Here is a 19,691-nt window from a genome sequence, read left to right on the forward strand (position 1 = left end):
AACATTTCTCATTATTTTTATGCTGCTTAATATTTTTGTGGAAACGATAATACATTTTTTTTAATCAGGATTCTCTGATGAATAGAAAGTTCAAAATAATATAATTTACCTGAAATGGAAAACATTTGCAACTTTTTAATTACTTTAATTACTAAAAAAAAAGGTTTTGACCCCAAACGTTGAATGGTAGTGTTCATACATTGAAAATGTAACCATTACTCTTAAGCTTAATATCAAATAATATTTGAAAACAAAAAAAATAACTTTCCATTTATATTTTTATATTTACTTATTTTGGTAAGTACATGTACGCTACCAGTCAAAAGTTTTTGGACAGTAAGATTTTAATGTTTTTTAAAGAAGTCTGTTCTGCTCAGCAAGCCTGCATTTATTTGATCGAAAATACAGCAAAAAAGCAGTACAATTTTGAAATATTTTTACCATTTAAAATAACCGTTTTCTATTTGAATATATTTTAAAATGCAATTTATTATTCTGATTTCATAGCTGAATTTTTAGCATCATTACTCCAGCAACATGGTCCTTTAGAAATCATTCTAATATTCAAATTTGCTGCTCAGAAAAAAAAAAAAAAAAATTTATTATTATTATTATTTCTATGTTGAAAACAGATGAGTAGAATTATTTCAGGTTTCTTTGATGAACACACAGATCAGAAGAACATTCTAAAATAGACATCTTTTGTAATATTATAAATGTCTTTATAATCACTTTTGATCTATTTAAAGCATCCTTGCTAAATAAAAGTATTAACTTCTATAATTTCTTTCCCAAAAAAAGAAAAACAATTATACTGACTCCGAGCTTTTGAACAGTATAGTGTATAATGTTACAAAAGCTTTTTATTTCAGATAAATTCTGATCTTTGGATCTTTCTTTTCATCAAAGAATCCTGAAAAATATGTACTCAACTGTTTTAAATATTGATAATAATAATAATAAATGCTTCTTGAACAGCAAATCAGCATATTAGAATGATTTCTGAAGGATCGTGTGACACGGAAGACTGTAATGATGCTGAAAATTAGCTTTGATCACAGGAATAAATTACATATGATAATAATTCAAATATGTTCAAATAGAAAACAGTTATTTTAAACAGTAAAAATATTTCACAGTATTACTGCTTTTGTTGTATTTTTGGCTTGGTGAGCAGAAGAATCTTACTGTCCAAAAACTTTTGACTGGTAATGTATGTGATAGACAGATTTCTCAAAATAACTCTGTCAGGATTTATTCTGCAATATAAGGATCAGCCGGCTGTACATTATTCCTTAAATATGAACCATTATCAGATGAAAATTTGTCATGTGAAGTTTAGAGAATTTGCCATGAACCTTTGCGTATTAAACTAAACTAAACTAAAATGTTTCGTCCTTTCCGGTTCATCTAATTCGCTGAGTCTTGTTATGATGCTGCGATCTGAGTTAATTTTTTACCAACAGCTCCAGAAGTCCGTTAGTACACTCTGACCCTGAAAATGGCTACAACAGAGCTCAGACGCCCGTGTGGAAGATTCAACATCACCATGGCAACATAATGAAAGGCTTGGGACTCCACAGCGTGAGAAGTGTCATTCTCAGACATTCTCAGATGAGAGCTGCTATTGTTACAGTTACTTCAACCCTCTCAGCTCCCATTTCAATGTTCCACCGTTCTGGTCTGACTTCACAATAACACTAAACACATAAACTCCACTGAGACAACTGATCTGTGTGACTGGAAAAGCAGCAGCTTTATGAAGGCAGAATCAAAACTCAGGCCTAATGCTGAATGACGAGTGTTGCTTAATCTTCATGTTTAACTCACCATATCACTAAATAATGCAATTACAACAGTATCTATGCGCATAATTAAGACTAATGCGCATCTAATCGTGTAATTATACCTTGATGTCAAACTGCAGATAACGTTTGTCCATTTCTCTGGACACAATGCTCTCAATGACCTCAACAGGAACCAGCTGGAAGCAGTCATAAGCTGGGCAGAAGATGTTGTGGGCCTCTCCCTCCTGAATCTTCATATTCAGGAAACTGCCATGGGCAAAGTACACATGACTGTTACATGAGCATCACAGCAGTATGTGAATGCAATCTGACTAAGACACTGAATAAAAAGTCTCTAAAGAAAAACCCTCACCTTTCCCAGCATCCTCTGCAGAACTCATGACCACATGGAATATCAACAGGCTCTTCAAACATGGAGGCCGCACACATGCAAATGCCACACTGACGGCAGAGAACAAATCAACATTAGTGACAAAATATCTATGTTATATACCTAGACATATAACACATTCTATATATGAAACCGTATTAATGGATCAGAATAATTAACATTTGATAAAAATGACATTTGACCTTTCTGGTCTCATGACTAAGTGCACTATCCAAGAAATTTAGTCAAACTCTTCATGCCTATTCAATGATTATAAGTTTGTTTCTAGCAAAGACTGTGGCTTTATTGTGAAAGTGGTGAAAATGCACCAAAAGGAAGCCGTTTTTAGACCACAATGTCTTTTTATTGATACATGAAAGAACTGATTGTGTTACACCATACTGAGACTGATCGCTCATGAACCAAGTTCACTTCACAAAGCATTTTAAAGGTCTCTTGGAAAATACAGACAATACTGGGTGATATGTCGATAAGTTTGTGTCAAAATCAACTTACTTTTTAACTAATTTCATCCATTTTAGATTACACTCCGAAAGCACTTGCACTAAAACTCAGATCTGAGGTTATAAAGTGATTTTTGTATGGTAGAATTTAATCACTGGAACACAGGTTTTAAAAAAGTGTTATTATGAAATTATTACTAATTTGATTATGGTGTTTGTGTTTTCGTATGCATTTGGATAGTATAGTATGAAATAGAGGTCGACCGATATTGGATTTTACCGATACCGATAACTAGGTTGGACCGATACCAATTAATAAACTGATAGTTTTTAAAATGGATGCTGAACAGAAATTAAATATTAGCTATTCTGAGAATTTCAGAATTGTGAGATGTAAACTGCCAATTGGAAAAACAAAAGTCAGAATCATGATTCAGACTTTTTTTCTTGCAATTGTGAGTTTATATCACGCAGGTCTGAAAAAAAGTCAGAACTGCGAGTTCGTATCTCACATTTGAGAGAAAAAAAAACGTCAGAATTGTGAGATAAAGAGTCAAATTTCATAGCAAAAATGGGAATGCATAGGATAGAGAATCTGCAGTAAGGCTGTAACTAAAGTAAGTAAGCAAACATTTTAGAAAATGTTTATTATACATGCAAATATATTTTACAATGAGTTAGGGCTGGGCAGTATATATATATATATATATATATATATATATATATATATATATATATATATATATATATATATATATATATATATATATATATATATATACAATCCCTGACAAAAGTCTTGTCGCCTATCCATGTTGTAGGAACAACAAATAATAACTTGACTTCTAGTTGATGGTTTGGAATCAGAAGTGGCTTATATGAAAGCCAAAGGCCTCTAGATTACGCTTATTTTACCAAAATAAAATCCTATCATCCGTTGATTTTTAATTATTTAATTAGGACAGAAAGGTCAGACTTTGCTTAGACAAAAGTCTTGTCACTTAACAGAAATAATGTACAGTACAGAACATAAAGTCATGGTACAGTGGAAAAAGAATTAATATTGTGTATGACTCTCATGAGCTTGGAGGACTGCATCCATACGTCTCGGCAATGACTCAAATAACTTATTAATAAAGTCATCTGGAATGGCAAAGAAAGCATTCTTGCAGGACTCCCAGAGTTCATCAAGATTCTTTGGTTTCATCTTCAGTGCCTCCTCCTTCATCTTACCCCAGACATGCTCAATAATGTTCATGTCTGGTGACTGGGCTGGCCAATCCTGGAGCACCTTGACCTACTTTGCTTTCAGGAACTTTGATGTGGAGGCTGAAGTGTGAGAAGGAGCGCCATCCTGCTGAAGAATTTGCCCTCTCCTGTGGTTTGGAATGTAATGGGCAGCAAGAATGTCTTGATACCTCAGGTCTCAGATACCTCAGATGTCTGCCACCTTAGCAGGAGACTTGGTCTTCAGGCTCTTGATGATCAGCACTTTGGTCTGTGGTTGAATCTTTGGCATGCTGTCAGGTCAAGATGCATTTCAAATGAAGGTTGGGTGTGCTGGGGTTCTTCTTCTACACACCTGGGAATGTGTTAATTACAGTATTTGTCACAGGTGATGCTCTAATCTGAAGGAAAGGAAAGGACGTGACGTGTGGCCAAGTATGGTGACCCATACTCGGAATTTGTGCTCTGCATTTAACCCATCCAAGTGCACACACACAGTAGTGAGTAGTGAACAAACACGCACACACACACCGTGAACACACACCCGGAGGAGTGGGCAGCCATATTGCTATCGCTGCGGCGCCCGGGGAGCAGTTGGGGGATCGGTGCCTTGCTCAAGGGTCTCACCTCAGTCGGTCGTGGTATTGAGGGTGGAGAGAGCGCAAGTTATTCACTCCCTCCACCTTCAATCCCTGCTGGACCTGGGTCTCGAACCCGCAACCTTTCGATTACAAGCCCGACTCCCTAACCATTAGGCCCTCGGCTGCCCCAATCTGTGATTGGTTGAATCATTTAAGGATGTGACAAGACTTTTGTCTAAGTAAAGTCTGACCTTTCTGTCCTAATTAAATAATTAAAAATCACGGCATGATAAAATTTTATTTTGGTAAAATAAGCATAATCTAGAGGCCTTTGCCTTTCATATAAGCCACTTCTGATTCCAAATGATCAACTAGAAGTCAGGTTGTTCCTACAACTTGGATAGGACAAGACTTTTGTCAGAGAGTGTATATATATATATATATATATATATATATACACACACACAGACACTACCGTTCAAAAGTTTGGGGTCAGTACATTTTTATTGTTTCTTTTTTTTTTTTTTTTTTTAAGAAATTATTAAAATAAAATTAATAAAATTAATAAAATAAAATTAATACTTTTATTCACCAAGGATGTATTAAGTTAATAATTAAAAGTTTATTAAAAGTTAATAATAAATAATTTACATTGTTATAAAATATTTATATTTTGAATAAACACTGTACTTTTTAAACTTGTTATTCATGAAAGAATCCTGGGGAAAAAAAAAAAAAAAAAAAACAGGTTCCAAAAAATATTTGGCAGCACAACTGTTGATATTATCCAACATTGATCATTCTAAAAATAAATCCGCATATTAGAATGATTTCTGAATGATCATGTGACACTTAAGACTGGAGTAACAGCTGATAAAAATTCAGCTTTTCATCACAGGAATAAATTCTATTTTAAAGTATATTAAAATAAAAAACATTATTTTATATTGTAAAAACATTTTGCAATATTACTGTTTTTTTTCTATATTTTTAATCAAATAAATGCAGCCTTGATGAGCATAAGAGACTTCTTTAAAGACTATTACAAGTCTTACTGACCCCAAACTTTTGAACGGTAGTGTATATATAAAAATTATAAACGATATGGTATGAAGCAATACCGATTTACAGTTAGCATCTCACTCAAAACTCTTTGCTAATGGTCTAATCAGATTCAATGATCTATGCTATGCTATGCTAAAACCGCCAGACCTGGCAATCGGCTGAACGGATTCGAAAACGGTAAAACTCAACTTTTTAACTCTAGGGGAGTTGGAAAATGAGCCTATTATCAAAAATAGTGGCATGTTCCTTTAAATAAATCAAAAATCTGCAATACATCGGTACATCCCTAAAAAAATACCTTAATTTGTGTTCCGAAGATGGTCTCATGGGTTTGGAACAACATCAGGGTGAGTAATTAGTGATGACAGAATTTTCATTTTGGGGTGAACTATCCCTTTAACACCTACAAATTACATGTTATTACATTAAAACTAACTATTGTACATCAACTCCACAAAAGAGTCTGTACAATGAGCTACCAATCACTAATAGAGGACCAAATCTGATCCCTCACCAACGAGCGATCATCATCAGCAGGGGTGAGGCTGATCTCGTCCGGGGAGGTGATGGATGAGCGTGTGGTGCGAGGCGTACGAGGTGAGGGCAGGGTGTCCCAGGTGTTGTAGCCTCTGGGCGGGGGAGTTGGCATCTGAACGCCTGAGCGCTGACAGCAGTTTTCAGCATTAGACATCCAAGCTTCCAGGAGTTTCTCCCTGTCCCAGTCTAAATTTCAAAGGGACAACTGGGTCAGTATGCATGGCAAAAAAAACAACACGCAGTACACGAGGAGTCACATTGATTCTAAAAATACACATTCTTCCACCTATCAAATGCCTTTTTCGGTGGAATTTTCAGCCGATTCACGAGTTTCAACAAGGCTGTTCTTCTGGGTGGAAAAACCTATCCAGATGTTCAGTAGGTTGTTTTCCCACAGGATATGAGAGAACTTGATTGTCTTGCTATTAAACCTGCCAGTCACTGTTGGTATTCTCCCACATGGGAGGAAAAAAAGGAAGTATGCTATTAGCAATAATGAGTAACCAAACGCATGTCAAGACATTCAATACTTGAAAAAGGTGAAAAGACTTTCACATCTTAAAAAAACAGCCTCAAGTTTTATGCAAACAGACCAACAGTTCCTCTTCCTATAGTTCAAGCCTAAGCCATGAGATGGTGGTGACATATAAAAACGACATATACTTCACAATCTTCAAATGAACTTATGAGTCAACATCAATGGAGTGTGCTGGGGTATGAAAAGATAAGAAATACCACTTCCCAGAGGAAATCCTGAAAACAGATTCCAGACATTGAAGGCCAAATAACACAGTCCACAGTTCAAGGCAAAACACATAAACAAATACAACCAAATAAAACTTGCTTCCAAAGAACGAGGCAAGATTTTCCAAAATGAAAACCCTTAAACGTTTCTACTCCGGTATGAATACCATCATAGTTTTAGGAGTCAAAAGTGTGAAGTTAGGTTTAAGATTAAAAGAAGGTGAAACTGCATATTTGAGCCTCAGCTGGCGGTCTCCAGAGAGGCCGTGGCAATAATAGCAGCGCACATGAATCAGAGCTCTGCCCTTTTCTCCCATGGGCTCTAGTCATCTGGAACAAGGCCTGCTAGACAGGCTGCTCACATAATTGGAGATTATTAAAGAAAGCACTGATCCAATTATGAGTCTTGTGCCAGAGAGTTTAGCAGCTCTAAACATGAGTGCTCTTGTAAAATTAAGGGGAAGGTCTGCTTTGCATCTAGGTTTGCTTTGTGTGAGCATGAATGCTTTTCAGAATTGCTGTACAGCAAAATACCTTACAGGTTAGTGAACTTCTCTGAGGACAATACCATACCTGTTTCCTACAGCGGTTTTTAAATGCACATGAAGCTATATTCTTCATGAGTTAGGAACTTGAAGGATTGCATCAGAATGAATCTAGTAAGTAGGCCTGCACAGAATATATGCCCACAGATTTACACAGAACTCAAACAGCCAACCCACACAAAGTTCAACAAAATTTCCTGCTCTTTGCATGTTTGTTTGCTAAATAATAGTCGGAAGCATAATATCCATAATAGTCAGAAGCATTGCATCCGTTCATACCAAATTACATGTCTTATCAGGTTTTTGAGTCAAGTAGATTTGGAATGAAACAAAAAATATTTATATATACACTTGATTATTGTAGATTAAAAGTAAAAGTTGGTAAGTCCTATCAATTCACACCTTTCACAAATCATTTGCTTTAAAGGAACACTCCACTTTTTTGGAAAATAGGCTCATTGTCCAACTCCCCCTAGAGTTAAACAAGTTTTACCGTTTTCAAATCCATTCAACCAATTTCTGGGCTTGGCGGTAGCACTTTTAGCATAGCTTAGCATAGATCATTGAATCTGATTAGACCGATATCATCTCGCTCAAAAATTACCATATATAATGATGATATTTTTCCTATTTAAAACTTGACTCTTCTGTAGTTACATCGTGTACTAAGACTGACGGAAAATGCAAAGTTGCAATTTTCTAGGCTGATATGACTAGGAACTATACTCTCATACCAGCGAAATAATCAAGGAATTTTGCTGCCGTACCATGGGTGCAGCAGGCGCAATGATATTACAGAGATGCAGATGCAGAGTTGTAGCCGGCAGAGTTGACAGCTGCATAATATCATTGTGCCTGCTGCACCCAGGGTACGGCAACAAAGTTCCTTGATTATTACGCTGAAATGTATAGCTCCTAGCCAAATCGACCTAGAAAATCACAACTTTTCATTTTTTGTCCATCTTTGTACACAGTGCAACTACAGAAGAGTCAAGTTTTAAATAGGAAAATATTGAAACTCTTGGTCATTTTTGAGCGAAATGCTAACGGTCTAATCAGATTCAATGATCTATGCTAAGCTATGCTAAATGCTAAAAGTGCCGGTCCAGACCCCGAAATCGGCTGAATGGATTCGAAAACAGTAAAACTCAACTGTTTAACTCTAGGGGAGTTGGAAAATAAGCCTATTTTGAAAAAAAGTGTGTTCCTTTAAGCTTAAATTTCTCTCATTATTTACATATGCTTAAATCACTTGTCAATCAAATGATATTTTGATTTTTAAAATTTGTTTCCACAAATGAAACAGTGGTCAAGTTTTATTAAATTCTGTCACTTTAGTTGAATCGTGCCACAATATACTAGTTTGTTCCCTCATTTAAAGTTGTTTAAGGAAAACATTCCAGGATTTTTCACCATATAGCAAACTTCAATGAGAATCAATGGGTAGGGATGGGCGATATGGGCTTCAAAATTTATCACGATAATTTCTGGTATTTATTGCGATAACGCTATCAAAGAAGATAATTCAGAGAAATCTTGTTTCTTTAGAGAAAAGTATTATCTTTCCTCTTTTTACCCAAAAAAGGGTGTTGTGAGCATACAAAACTAATGTAATGACTGTTTAATTCACTGGAATGTGAATTAAATTGTTTGTACTTTCTGTACTGGAAGCTCCTAACATTAAGATGAATTCCTTGTGTGAAACACACATGGCCAATAGACCAATTATCTGTTTTCAAACATTCAGGATGCGCGCACATCATGATTGCAGAAAACCTGGAAGAGATAGCCTTTATGGCTAGAGAATTACATGGATACGATACAAAATAGTTCGATTTAAAAAGATTATAGATAATATTGATTAGATGTCATTTTCAAAATGTTCTCCGCATATTACAAGAGCTTGTCACCCAGCGATAAGCACTGTTATTCAACAAAACTAACATTAGATAGTGGGTCTTACAAATCCGAAACAGAGATGACGTTTTTGTGGATGGTTCAAGTAGCAGTCTACGGAGCTATGGAATAAATTTAAAAAAAGGTCAATTTGATTTTATATTTCAAAATTCTGACTTTATTCTTGCAATTCAGAGATTATATCTCACAATTTGAATAAGGAAAACTCGTAGTTCTCTCTTTTCCCCTCAGAAAAGGAGTTTATATCCCACACTTCTGTCTTTTTTCCCCCTCAGAATTAACAAACTCACTAGTTTTGAGTTAAATCAAGTTATAAAGTCTGAATAAGGAGACATAAACTTGCATTTGCAAGAAAAAAAAGTCAGAATTGTAAGATAAAATAAATAAATGTTATGTAAAAATGTTAATAGTAATAGGTTTAAATAATATTTAATGCTGTACCTGTAGGGCTAATACAATACATCCCCTATGAACAGCATGTGAATATTATGCAGACCTGTTGTTTAAAATCAAATTTATGCTTTAAAAGTAGAGTAATCATAGCAGTTTTCATCCATAGTCTGTCCGTTTAAATGTCTGTGTTTAGCTTCAAATGGCATCTTTGACTACAGTATTCTCTAAAAATGATTTTGACATCAAAAGGCACAAAAATGTTTTTTTTTTCTTTTATTCCATGGATTTTACCCATTTACCTCCACTTGTTACCAGTGTTTTTCTGCAACCATTATGCGCGCAGCTGCAAGTGGCGTCACTGTGACGTCTACTCAAAATTGGTCTATAAAGCTCTCTCTGATTCGGAAGCCGGAGGGCGCCCTTGCACAGAAACTTCACATATGCGTCATAGCAGAAGTAATAGTACTGACCACACTTCAGGAATCTCTAATCCAGTTATCGCTTTAGCGCAATAAAACGCAAGAAAATTTAAGACAATAAACAAACGATTACTACAATATATGATTTGTCTGTGTTCTTCAAGCAATCTTGGGTATTTTTATAAGGATTAAGTATTTTAATAACGTAATGCTAATCGACAGATTTTGTAATACTATAAAATAGTATGATTCCAGCCTCATTCTGTGATATAAAACCACAGCTGATCACAAAATATTATTTCAAACACTTGACTATGTGATGAAGTTAATTTGGAGAAAAAGCACCCTGTTAAAAAAAAAAAAAAAAAAAAAACAGCATATGCTGGTAGGTAGGTGTTGATGCTGGTTTAAGCTGGTCCTTTGCTGTATATACTTTTTTTTTTTTGTAAAAAAATGACAAATCGTTTCACTAAATAAGACCCTTATTCCTCGGCTATGATCGTGTAGAGCCCTTTGAAGCAGCAATGAAACTGCAATGTGGACCTTCTACCCGCTGATTCCACTATATGGAAAAAAACAAAAATTGTGGAATGTTTTCCTCAAAAACCTTCATTTCTTTTCAACTGAAGAAAGAAAGACATGAACATCTTGGATGACATGGGAAAAAGTAAATTATAAAGAATTTTTTATTCGAGCCAGTGGAGCAACAGCAGTGATTATAACTTTGACTGTTTTGACAAAATCATACCGTGTGCCCGAAGAAGAGCCTCTGCGGTAAAGAGAGGAGCTTGCAACATATCTGCCGTCTCCACTATCAGCATGTCCTTCAGTCTCCTCAGGTCCTGCACTCGCAAACCTTCATAAAACTGAAACACAGACAGTTACATGTTAAACATAGAGTCATACCAAACTCAGTATTCAGTTATCTGCATCAGTGCAGTTTTTGCATTATTGGTCTAAAAATGCAGGTTACAGTCTGTCACATCTGGACACCAGGGCTTGAGGCCAGTTTTAATGTCACAAGAAATTCCAAAGTTTATTTGGAGAGCTCACCTCCCTGCGGTCTAAGGCTGCATACTCTGCCTCGATATCCTCTGCATGGGGGTCTGTGGAGAAGACCATCTGAGACTCCAGACTGAGCGCAAGCTCCTTATGGTGCTGCCTTTCTGCACAGTCACACGGGGTCTCCTTGATCTCATTCTCTGCAAACAGGTCTGCACCACGTTTCACCAGAAACTGCAGAAAGAGGGAAACACTGTTAATATACAATGGCAATATCAATAGATTAAAGAGCTCATGACATGAGGAACCACATTTTCCTTATTCTTTAGAGATAAGGTTTCATTGAACTATGATAACATGCAGTACCTTTTGGAACACACTTTATACATAAAAAACAATATTTGACACTTTGTGTGTGTGAATAGATTGTTTTTTAGATTTTTTGTGTAGATGAGGAAGATAAACCATCCAGTCAGTTTTGTTTTGAATAATGTCGTTATTTTTGTTTTCTTTGCGCACAAAAAGTATTCTCATAGCTTTATAAAATGACAGTTGAACAGTGGACTATTTTAACAATGTCCTTACTACCTTTCTAGGCCTTGAATGTGTCAGTTGCGTTGCTGTCTATGCAGGGTAAGAAAGCTCTCAGATTTCATCTAAAATATCTTAATTTGTGTTCCGAAGATAAATGAAGTTCTTACGGGTTTGGAACGACATGAGGGTGAGTAATTAATGACAAAATTTCCATTTGAAAATTGTGAACCACTGAATGATTTTGAAAACAAAAACTGTGTCTGTGTACTTAGGCTAGAACAGTGTGTTTATAATCGTGTTATATGTACCTCCACACATGTCTTCATCCCTGAGGCAGCGGCGTAGTGTAGTGGTGTGTTTTTCTTGTTATCGGTGGCACTGACGTCAGCACTCTCATATTCACCACGGTCCAGTTTGGCGCCGGTCCACTTTAGGATCATTTGGAGGCACTCAGCCCGCCTGCGTTCATCTTCATACGGACGGGCTAGTCGAGGCTGCAGCGCCCCTTCGGATAGCAGGATATGCGGCCCCATGCACAACACATGCAGTGTAGTCTCATTGTGCATGTTACGCTTGTTGGGGTTCCCATCCTTGCTGAAGAGGAAGGACCTGCGAAAAGATGGCATGGTGGGTGATGAATAAAAGGTAAAAAGCACCGGTGGAAAACTTCCCAAAAGCAAACTATAACAGCTGTAAATTAAGCAACACTGGCCTGCTGATTCAGACCCAGAATCTTCAGCACATTTGCAGTGGAAACAGCTGTTTTGCCTTAAAATAACTTTCAAAGTTTGGCCCCTAAAGTTCCACACTTTTTATTCCAAAGAGTTTCACACTGGGCAGGAAAAACAGCAGAATGTCATGATTTGAGTACATGATTTGAGTACTTCTAACAGTTTGAAAGCATTTAAGAATCAAGAAGGTCTTGTGTCATTTATAAAATACTGCTTGGAGCCTGACAGATCGACAGAGCCTTTGAGTGTGTCAGATTCAAATGTTTTGCGTGTCAATGACAATGAAAGAATGCGCGCAATAAGGAAATGGAAAATTCTAGTTTAAAACCAAATTCTTCAAAATGTTCACTCTGTATTCATGTTGGCTTCATATGACTTTTGAAAAAATGTATGCCATTTTCAAAAAATTCTAAAAATGTCATGAGGTATTAACCATCAAGTACAAAAGTTTCATGCGAGTTGTAATTAATTTAAAACAAACGTTTTAAAATATATTTTTCTTAGAAGAAAGAATGAATTTAACTAACATTTTCTTTTCTCATGAAGAGGTATTTTAAGATATTTTAAAACACTTACTGACGTTGACAGTCATATTTATGGTATCACTCCTTGTATAATGTTTTCTTTTGCATTTTTTTGATGTTGGTTGAACCCCATGATTTGGTGGAAAAATGTTTTTTAGCATTTCCTAAATTGACATTAACATTTGAATAAGCAGTGAAGCTGTCTTGTTAGAATATTTTTATAAGAAACAATATTAAAAGTCTTTGCCAAAATACCTGATATGGTTTAGTCCTGGTTCAGCCCTAGTGAGCACATAATGACACAATTTTCATTTTTGAACGAAAATTTACATAAAAATAAGAAACCAAACCTTAAAGGGATAGTTTACCCAAAAATTCTGTCATTAATTATTTACCATCATGTTGTTCCAAACCCATAACACCTTCGTTCATCTTTATAAGACAAATTAAGATATTTCTGATGAAATCCGAGAGCTTTCTGACCCTGCATAGACAGCAACTCAACTGACACATTCAAGGCCCAGAAAGGTGGAAAGACCATCGTTAAAAGTCAATGTGACATCAGTAGTTCAACCAGTTTTATTAAGCTCTAAGAATACTTTTTGTGCACAAAGAAAACAAAAATAATGACTTTATTCAACCATTTCTTTTCTTCTGTTTCAGTCTTTGGCGAGCGTTCAAGAAAGTATGGCGCATACATTTAATCAAAAATATCTTAATTTGTGTTCAGAAGATGAACAAAGGTCTTACGGGATTGGAACAACATGAGGTTGAGTAATTAATGACAGAATTTTCATTTTTGGGTGAACTATCCCTTTAAAGGCAATCATGAAATACTTGGAAATCAGAAAGCCACTCAGTCATGATAGCTTAAATAAAAACAAAGCAGAATGCCAAAATACAAAATATGACTGGAGAAATCGTGTTTTACCTGAGTATGCGTGTCATGGCATGTCTGGCAGCATAATGGAGCGGGGTGTTGTGTTGGTACGGTTCTCCATATGAGGTGTTGGGGTCTAGAGACTCTTTGAATTGCGGGTTGCCCTCGTAGAGCTGATAGGCCAGAACCTCATCTCCACTGATCAGTGCCTTGCGGAACTTAGTGGCCGTGTTCCCCATCTCTCGCTTCCCAACTCTCCAGAACAATCAGACCTCTTCAGCCTGTGGGTCCACAGATAGCCGGCATGGTGCGCTTCCTGGAAACAAGAATAAAGCGAAGATTGTGTCCACTGTACTTCATCAGATAGGAGTTATCTAGTAAACACTGGAAAAGTCTCCAACTCTACCACAAGCCATGATAATAAGCAAAACACAAGCCAAAGGAAAATAAATCCTATTTGAAGCTGTGATAAATGTATAACCTTTAAAACCACGTGTAGTAAAACCCTGCAGGAACAGGCCTGAAGTGCTTATTAGAAGCAAACGGACTCCCCACCATAACCAAACAGCACTTACAAAACGAAATCACGTGTTTAACCACATGAGAGGCCTGACAGAAGCAGATGCTAAACATGTCCCACTTCACATGTGTGCCCTTTAGAAGACCTGCAAGAGCGTAGCCGCTTCTAAGTGCTGATCTAAAACCAGCGCATCTACGCGAATCCTTGTCAACCTTCCAGAGAGGAAAATTAAAACAGGTCTTGGATCAGAAGCAGACGGCTAATTGTCTCAACACACTGACTCACTCTCCACAGGAGCTTGTGAGGAACGAAACAGACTTCCTCCAGGAACACTAGGGGCTTCCGGCTCCCTTCGCCAAGTGCTGTCGACCTACTGCGAGCAGGTTCTGTCGAGGGGCAGGATTCAGCAGGGCAAAAGTTATGCCCCCACAAACGCCATCTGTCAACATGGACACCTGAGGTGTCAGCTGTATTCATATTTACACCGACATTGTGAATATAGTATCCCAACAGCAGAAAAAATAAAGAGGGACATTTACAAAAACGGACTCAATTTCATCACAGACAGGCAACCTCATGGGTAAAACACAACTCGTCTGGCCTAGTTTCATGGCTAACCTCTTTTGGGTGGTCTTCAGTTGGCTTACATAGAGCGATAAGCGTGAGCTATATTTTAAAGAAGGGTGACACAACATTAAAGGAATAGTGCATGTTAAAATTTAAATTCTGTTATTTATTGCTCACTCTTATGTTGTTCCAAACCCATAAGACCTCTGTTCATCTTCAGAACACAAATTAAGATATTTTTGATCAAATCTGTGCGCTTTCTGACCCTGCAAGGACAGCAACGCAACTGACACATTCAAGGCCCAAAAAGGTAGTAAGGACATTGTTAAAATAGTTCATGTGACATCAGTGCTTCAACCGTAATTTTACAAAGCTACGAGAATACTGCTTGTGAACAAAGAACACAACTAACATGATGCAGTACTCTTGTAAATGGTGGCGAAAACTGACGTAGAAAGGAAGAAATGTTGAATAAAGTCATTATTTTCATTTTTATTGCGACTACTTTCTTGTAGCTTCATAAAATTACAGTGGAACCAATGATGTCAGAAGGAGTATTTTAACGGCATTCTTACTACCGTTCTGGGCCTTGAACGTGGTAGTTGTGTTGCTGTCTATGCAGGGTGAGAAAGCTTTCAGACTTCATCAAAAATATCATCATTTGTGTTCTGAAGATGAACGGTCCTACGGGTTTGAAAAGACATGAGGGTAGGAAATTAATGACAGAATTTTAATGAAGATACTCAGATGTAAACAACAGCATGGATTGCACGGTTATTGTCTTACTGAATACGTTATTCCGCTAATTTATGGTGTCTAAAACACAGAAAAAAGTGTGGAAGCTGCTAAATCATATAGAGAAGGACTTAGTAAACACAAAAGGGTGCAATAGTTTGACAAACTAAAGCCAACAGGTGGTAAAGACACATATGAGCAGTACTAAGAAAGATATTAACCTAATATTTCACATACCTGACTGGAAATTATAAGAACAAACATGAATGTTGTCAAGATTCTCGCCCTGGAAATCTTGGTTCAGTTTGGCCAACCACAAACACCTTTTGTTCCTCAGACAGTTTTTTTGCACTCTTCTGCTTGATTTAATATCACTTTTGGCAATCTACAGTACTCCAAATATTTTCCCGGTCTGGATGATTACTACAGCCCAAAACATGACAATAACTGACCATATTCAGCAGCAATAATCAAAAAAATTTGCACGTTCCGTTCGGTTCAGTGGCATTGTTTACTTTCAGTGCCACCGATATGGCCGACTGATGACACGTCATTAAAACACTCTATTGACAGACCAAAAAAAAAACATTTTTTACAATATATTATTTTATATTCCACAGAGGAAAGAAAGTCAAGCAGTTTTGGAATGACATGAGTGTGAGTAAATAATGGAAGAATTTTCATTTTTCAATAAACACTCCCTTTAAACTTCTCACTGGCAAAATACGCACACATAAGCTTAATTCAATCAATTCAAGCCACTGATTATGACAGCTTAAAACACACACATCAACACCCAGATCTGCAGGGAATCGTAATGCGCTTGTCATGTCTAACCTCACAAAAACATACAACCACGGTAACCACAGGTTTCCACCATAAAACAATTATGAGAGTTACGTTATGAGTTTGAGAGTTACTCACATTAAATCACAGCCATTTAAAAGTCTTTGTTTAGCAGTCGTTTAGCACCAGCTGTATTTGCTTGTTTTGCTCACATCCATATAATAGGCATTTTTGCATTCAACGTCAATTGTTGTGTACAAAATAAACTTTTAACTATCATTGCCATCTCTGTTAATTACATAAGGCTAGTCATGTGATGCAAGCATGGCAGCACCCACAAGTGGGCGACCCTCTCCATGTAGAATAATAGCTTTTTCTAGAAACTCAATTATCTGGAGCCTTATTTTGTGGATTATTTAAATTTAAAAAAAAGTTTATTAGCAAAAAATGAGCAAAGGAGAGTTCATAAAACACTTCTGACAACAGTTGGAAGCATGTGTCATATTAAATCTATTAACTACAGCTTTACGGTAGCAACAATAACTGTAGTAACTATGGCATTTTGGCGCGGAACCTATGTTTCCATGGTAACTTTTGTCAGGGTATTATGATACGTTAACGTTTAATTTCTCCAGTTGGAGAGTGAAATGCTCAGCATGCAGGAAGTCAGCTGTTGTGTGTGTGCTGCTCCAGATTCTTTGCGCTGTTTATAGCCAAACGTCGATTTCCTAGAAGGGGCTGGGCGACGTGTTTACAGCATCTGCTATGTACATACACGTTACACAGATTACACACTAGAATCACGAGAAATTAACCACTGGACTGTGCTGTCGTGCTGTAAAACATTATTATTTACATTGACAAAAATAGGCACCGGGGCGTGTTTTCAGCTGAGTAGCTGGCCACTGTTTCTGATAGCTGCATGGTTTAATTTTCCAAACATTCCTTATGGCGCATCTGTTACTTGTAATTATAAAATCAATACAGGAGCTGTTCGCTTTTTCTAGCTGGGTTATGTTCAGATCAGTCATGATAACTCAGTTAGCTCGGCAACTTGACATTATCCAGATGTTACATCAGACAGAGAGATACAGAGTGTTTATATGCAAAACTATATTTTAAAAAATGCAATTTCATCGCTGTCAACCAGTCGATTTGTTGTTGTGACACATATAAGAATGCATGTCGTTACAAACAAGTCATTTCACCGATGAAGCACAACAAAAGCCAAATAACCTACTTACCCAATTAGCACGACGATAGCGGTCGTTTTTTCTCTTTCTGACCCTGAATAATTTAGTGCTTATCTGATAAAACTGTGTTGACTCCAAATAAAAATCTGCCTCTCGCCTTTGTTGTGAACGGTCCTCGGCCGCCGTGAAGCCTCCGTCAGTCACGCTGTCGAAATTCAGCGTTTCAAAATAAAAGACCCATCAGTTGCGCTGCCGTTAGAAAAGTCCCGAGCGCGGAAAAACATACGTAAAGGAAAGGTGGTCTTATTTTAAACATGACTTTTCGGAACTTAAGGTGCTTTTCCACACGCAACAGACACGTGTTACTGAAAAGTGAAATATGTTTACTATTTATTAATTTATTTTGTGATTACGCATATTTTCATCTATTCTAATTGTTTATAATTGCGTATGTTTATGACATGCTAAAAGTTTTAATTTAAAGACAGTAATTTTAGTAACTATATTAGTACAGTAGTTTGGTCAGTTGCCCTGTGATGTTCTATCATATTAAATCGTGTTGAAACAGTTAATATCGCTGTAATATTAACTGATTGTTTAATTAAATTCGGTTTATACATTTGGCTATCGACGTGCAATGTGCTGGTAATTAAGAAACAGACTGTTCAAACTCACTTTGAGTTTACATTCTATTTTTTATTTGTAATAAAATCTCCAAAAGTTTATTTTATTGTTCCCCTAGCAATGAATGGATAACTGTGGTGCTTTAAAGGGCCTCTGTAGGTGCCATAAAAACGAATAAAAGTCCTTTCATCTTTATGAACTGTTTAGTCTTTTATATAAAATATATTATTTAGACATTTCTCATCTCATCTTCACCCAAAATAGAAAAGTATGACATCACTAGAATGTTTTTGCCCTTCAAACTAAAATTCTGGCGCAATTCCATTAATTCAGTCGAGATTAAGCGCTACGCAAAATAAGTGTTCTGTTTCGAACTATTTCGAACTCTGTTTAAAAAGCAAGTAATTAACTGTGCGCATAACTCTACATGATTTGCGTCACTTAATTAAACTTTAATCCTAATGTTAGTAGGCCTCAATTGCAGAGAGATTAGATTACAAACATTATAATGCAGAAATTAAACACCAGATGGCAGTGTTGTAGGAAAAAAGTTATTTCTTATACATCACGTGCAAACTTTGTTTCAAGTTGAAAATACATCAAATGAAGTTAATTTTGGATAACTAAGTGGTTAATTATAAATTAACTGTTGAAAACATATTATGTATCCATGTAAGTTTTTATAATCCGAACTACTGTTTTAAATTCGTTTGAAATAAAGTCAAAGATTGTACTGCGTTTTAAAGACAGATGTTAGCTCATTAACTGTAGTCTGTAAATTCTATTAAAGCTGAGCTCTGTTAAACATGTATCGTTTCTTTATTATTATTACCTCAGAAGACTCCATACTTCACACTGAAAGAGCAAAACAGCAGTTTACCTGTGTCCTGTTTGAGTAGACTGAATAGAAAAATTTATGTCTAGCATTGCCTAATATCACATATTCACGTAAAGTGCAGTAAAACAGCAAAAATTTGCTTCTAATACATTCAGCATACGTTGTTGGTATTATATCACTCAAGCACTTGTTTCTGTTTTAAAAAGAAGTTTGAATGATTGTTTTAATTGCAAACTGTTTGCCTCTGTTCCACTGGCAGCTCTTAATAACTTCAAATCAAATCATACAGTGCGCTCCCAACGTCCTGCTGCAGTGTAATATTATCAAATTCCCTGAGATTTTAAGCTCACGGAAAAAATGGAAGTACATTGTTAAAATGGTGTCCCTTACAAGTAAAGTCTAGAAAACAATGGACCATTGAGAGAAAATGCCACAGAGAAAATTCAAAGCTTCACTTTCTCAGACTTAAATCTGTCTCATGACCCTATAAAGCTACATCATTTGATATACCACTGACTGAAGCCGTACAGAAAGACAGCATTATTATTATCGTTCCTTTTTGCAAAGGAACAATAGTAATAATAATAGTTATTATTATTATTAATATGATTATTATTAAATAATATAAAACTATTATTATTATTATTATTATTTATGTGAAGGAATTATTATTATTATTATTATTAT

The 19,691-nt window shown here is 36.2% G+C and overlaps 1 protein-coding gene across 1 annotated transcript in view; it reads right to left on the bottom strand.

Annotated features, from left to right (window-relative positions):
- The window catches only part of ankib1b (ankyrin repeat and IBR domain containing 1b), a 37,194-nt gene extending 19,439 nt beyond the window's left edge, over positions 1–17,755 (bottom strand). Inside the window, exons 1-8 of the mRNA XM_051131110.1 lie at positions 17,594–17,755; positions 13,793–14,057; positions 11,915–12,215; positions 11,124–11,306; positions 10,819–10,936; positions 6,030–6,238; positions 2,161–2,249; positions 1,910–2,054 (exon numbers count right to left, since the gene is read on the bottom strand). Coding sequence (XP_050987067.1) covers positions 1,910–2,054; positions 2,161–2,249; positions 6,030–6,238; positions 10,819–10,936; positions 11,124–11,306; positions 11,915–12,215; positions 13,793–13,980 — 1,233 coding nt within the window. The 5' untranslated portion in view covers positions 13,981–14,057; positions 17,594–17,755. The remainder of the gene's footprint in view (positions 1–1,909; positions 2,055–2,160; positions 2,250–6,029; positions 6,239–10,818; positions 10,937–11,123; positions 11,307–11,914; positions 12,216–13,792; positions 14,058–17,593) is intronic.
- Between the last annotated feature and the right edge of the window lie 1,936 nt (positions 17,756–19,691).

The sequence above is a fragment of the Labeo rohita genome, chromosome 16, assembly GCF_022985175.1.
Source record: "Labeo rohita strain BAU-BD-2019 chromosome 16, IGBB_LRoh.1.0, whole genome shotgun sequence".
Taxonomy (NCBI): Eukaryota; Metazoa; Chordata; class Actinopteri; order Cypriniformes; family Cyprinidae; genus Labeo; species Labeo rohita.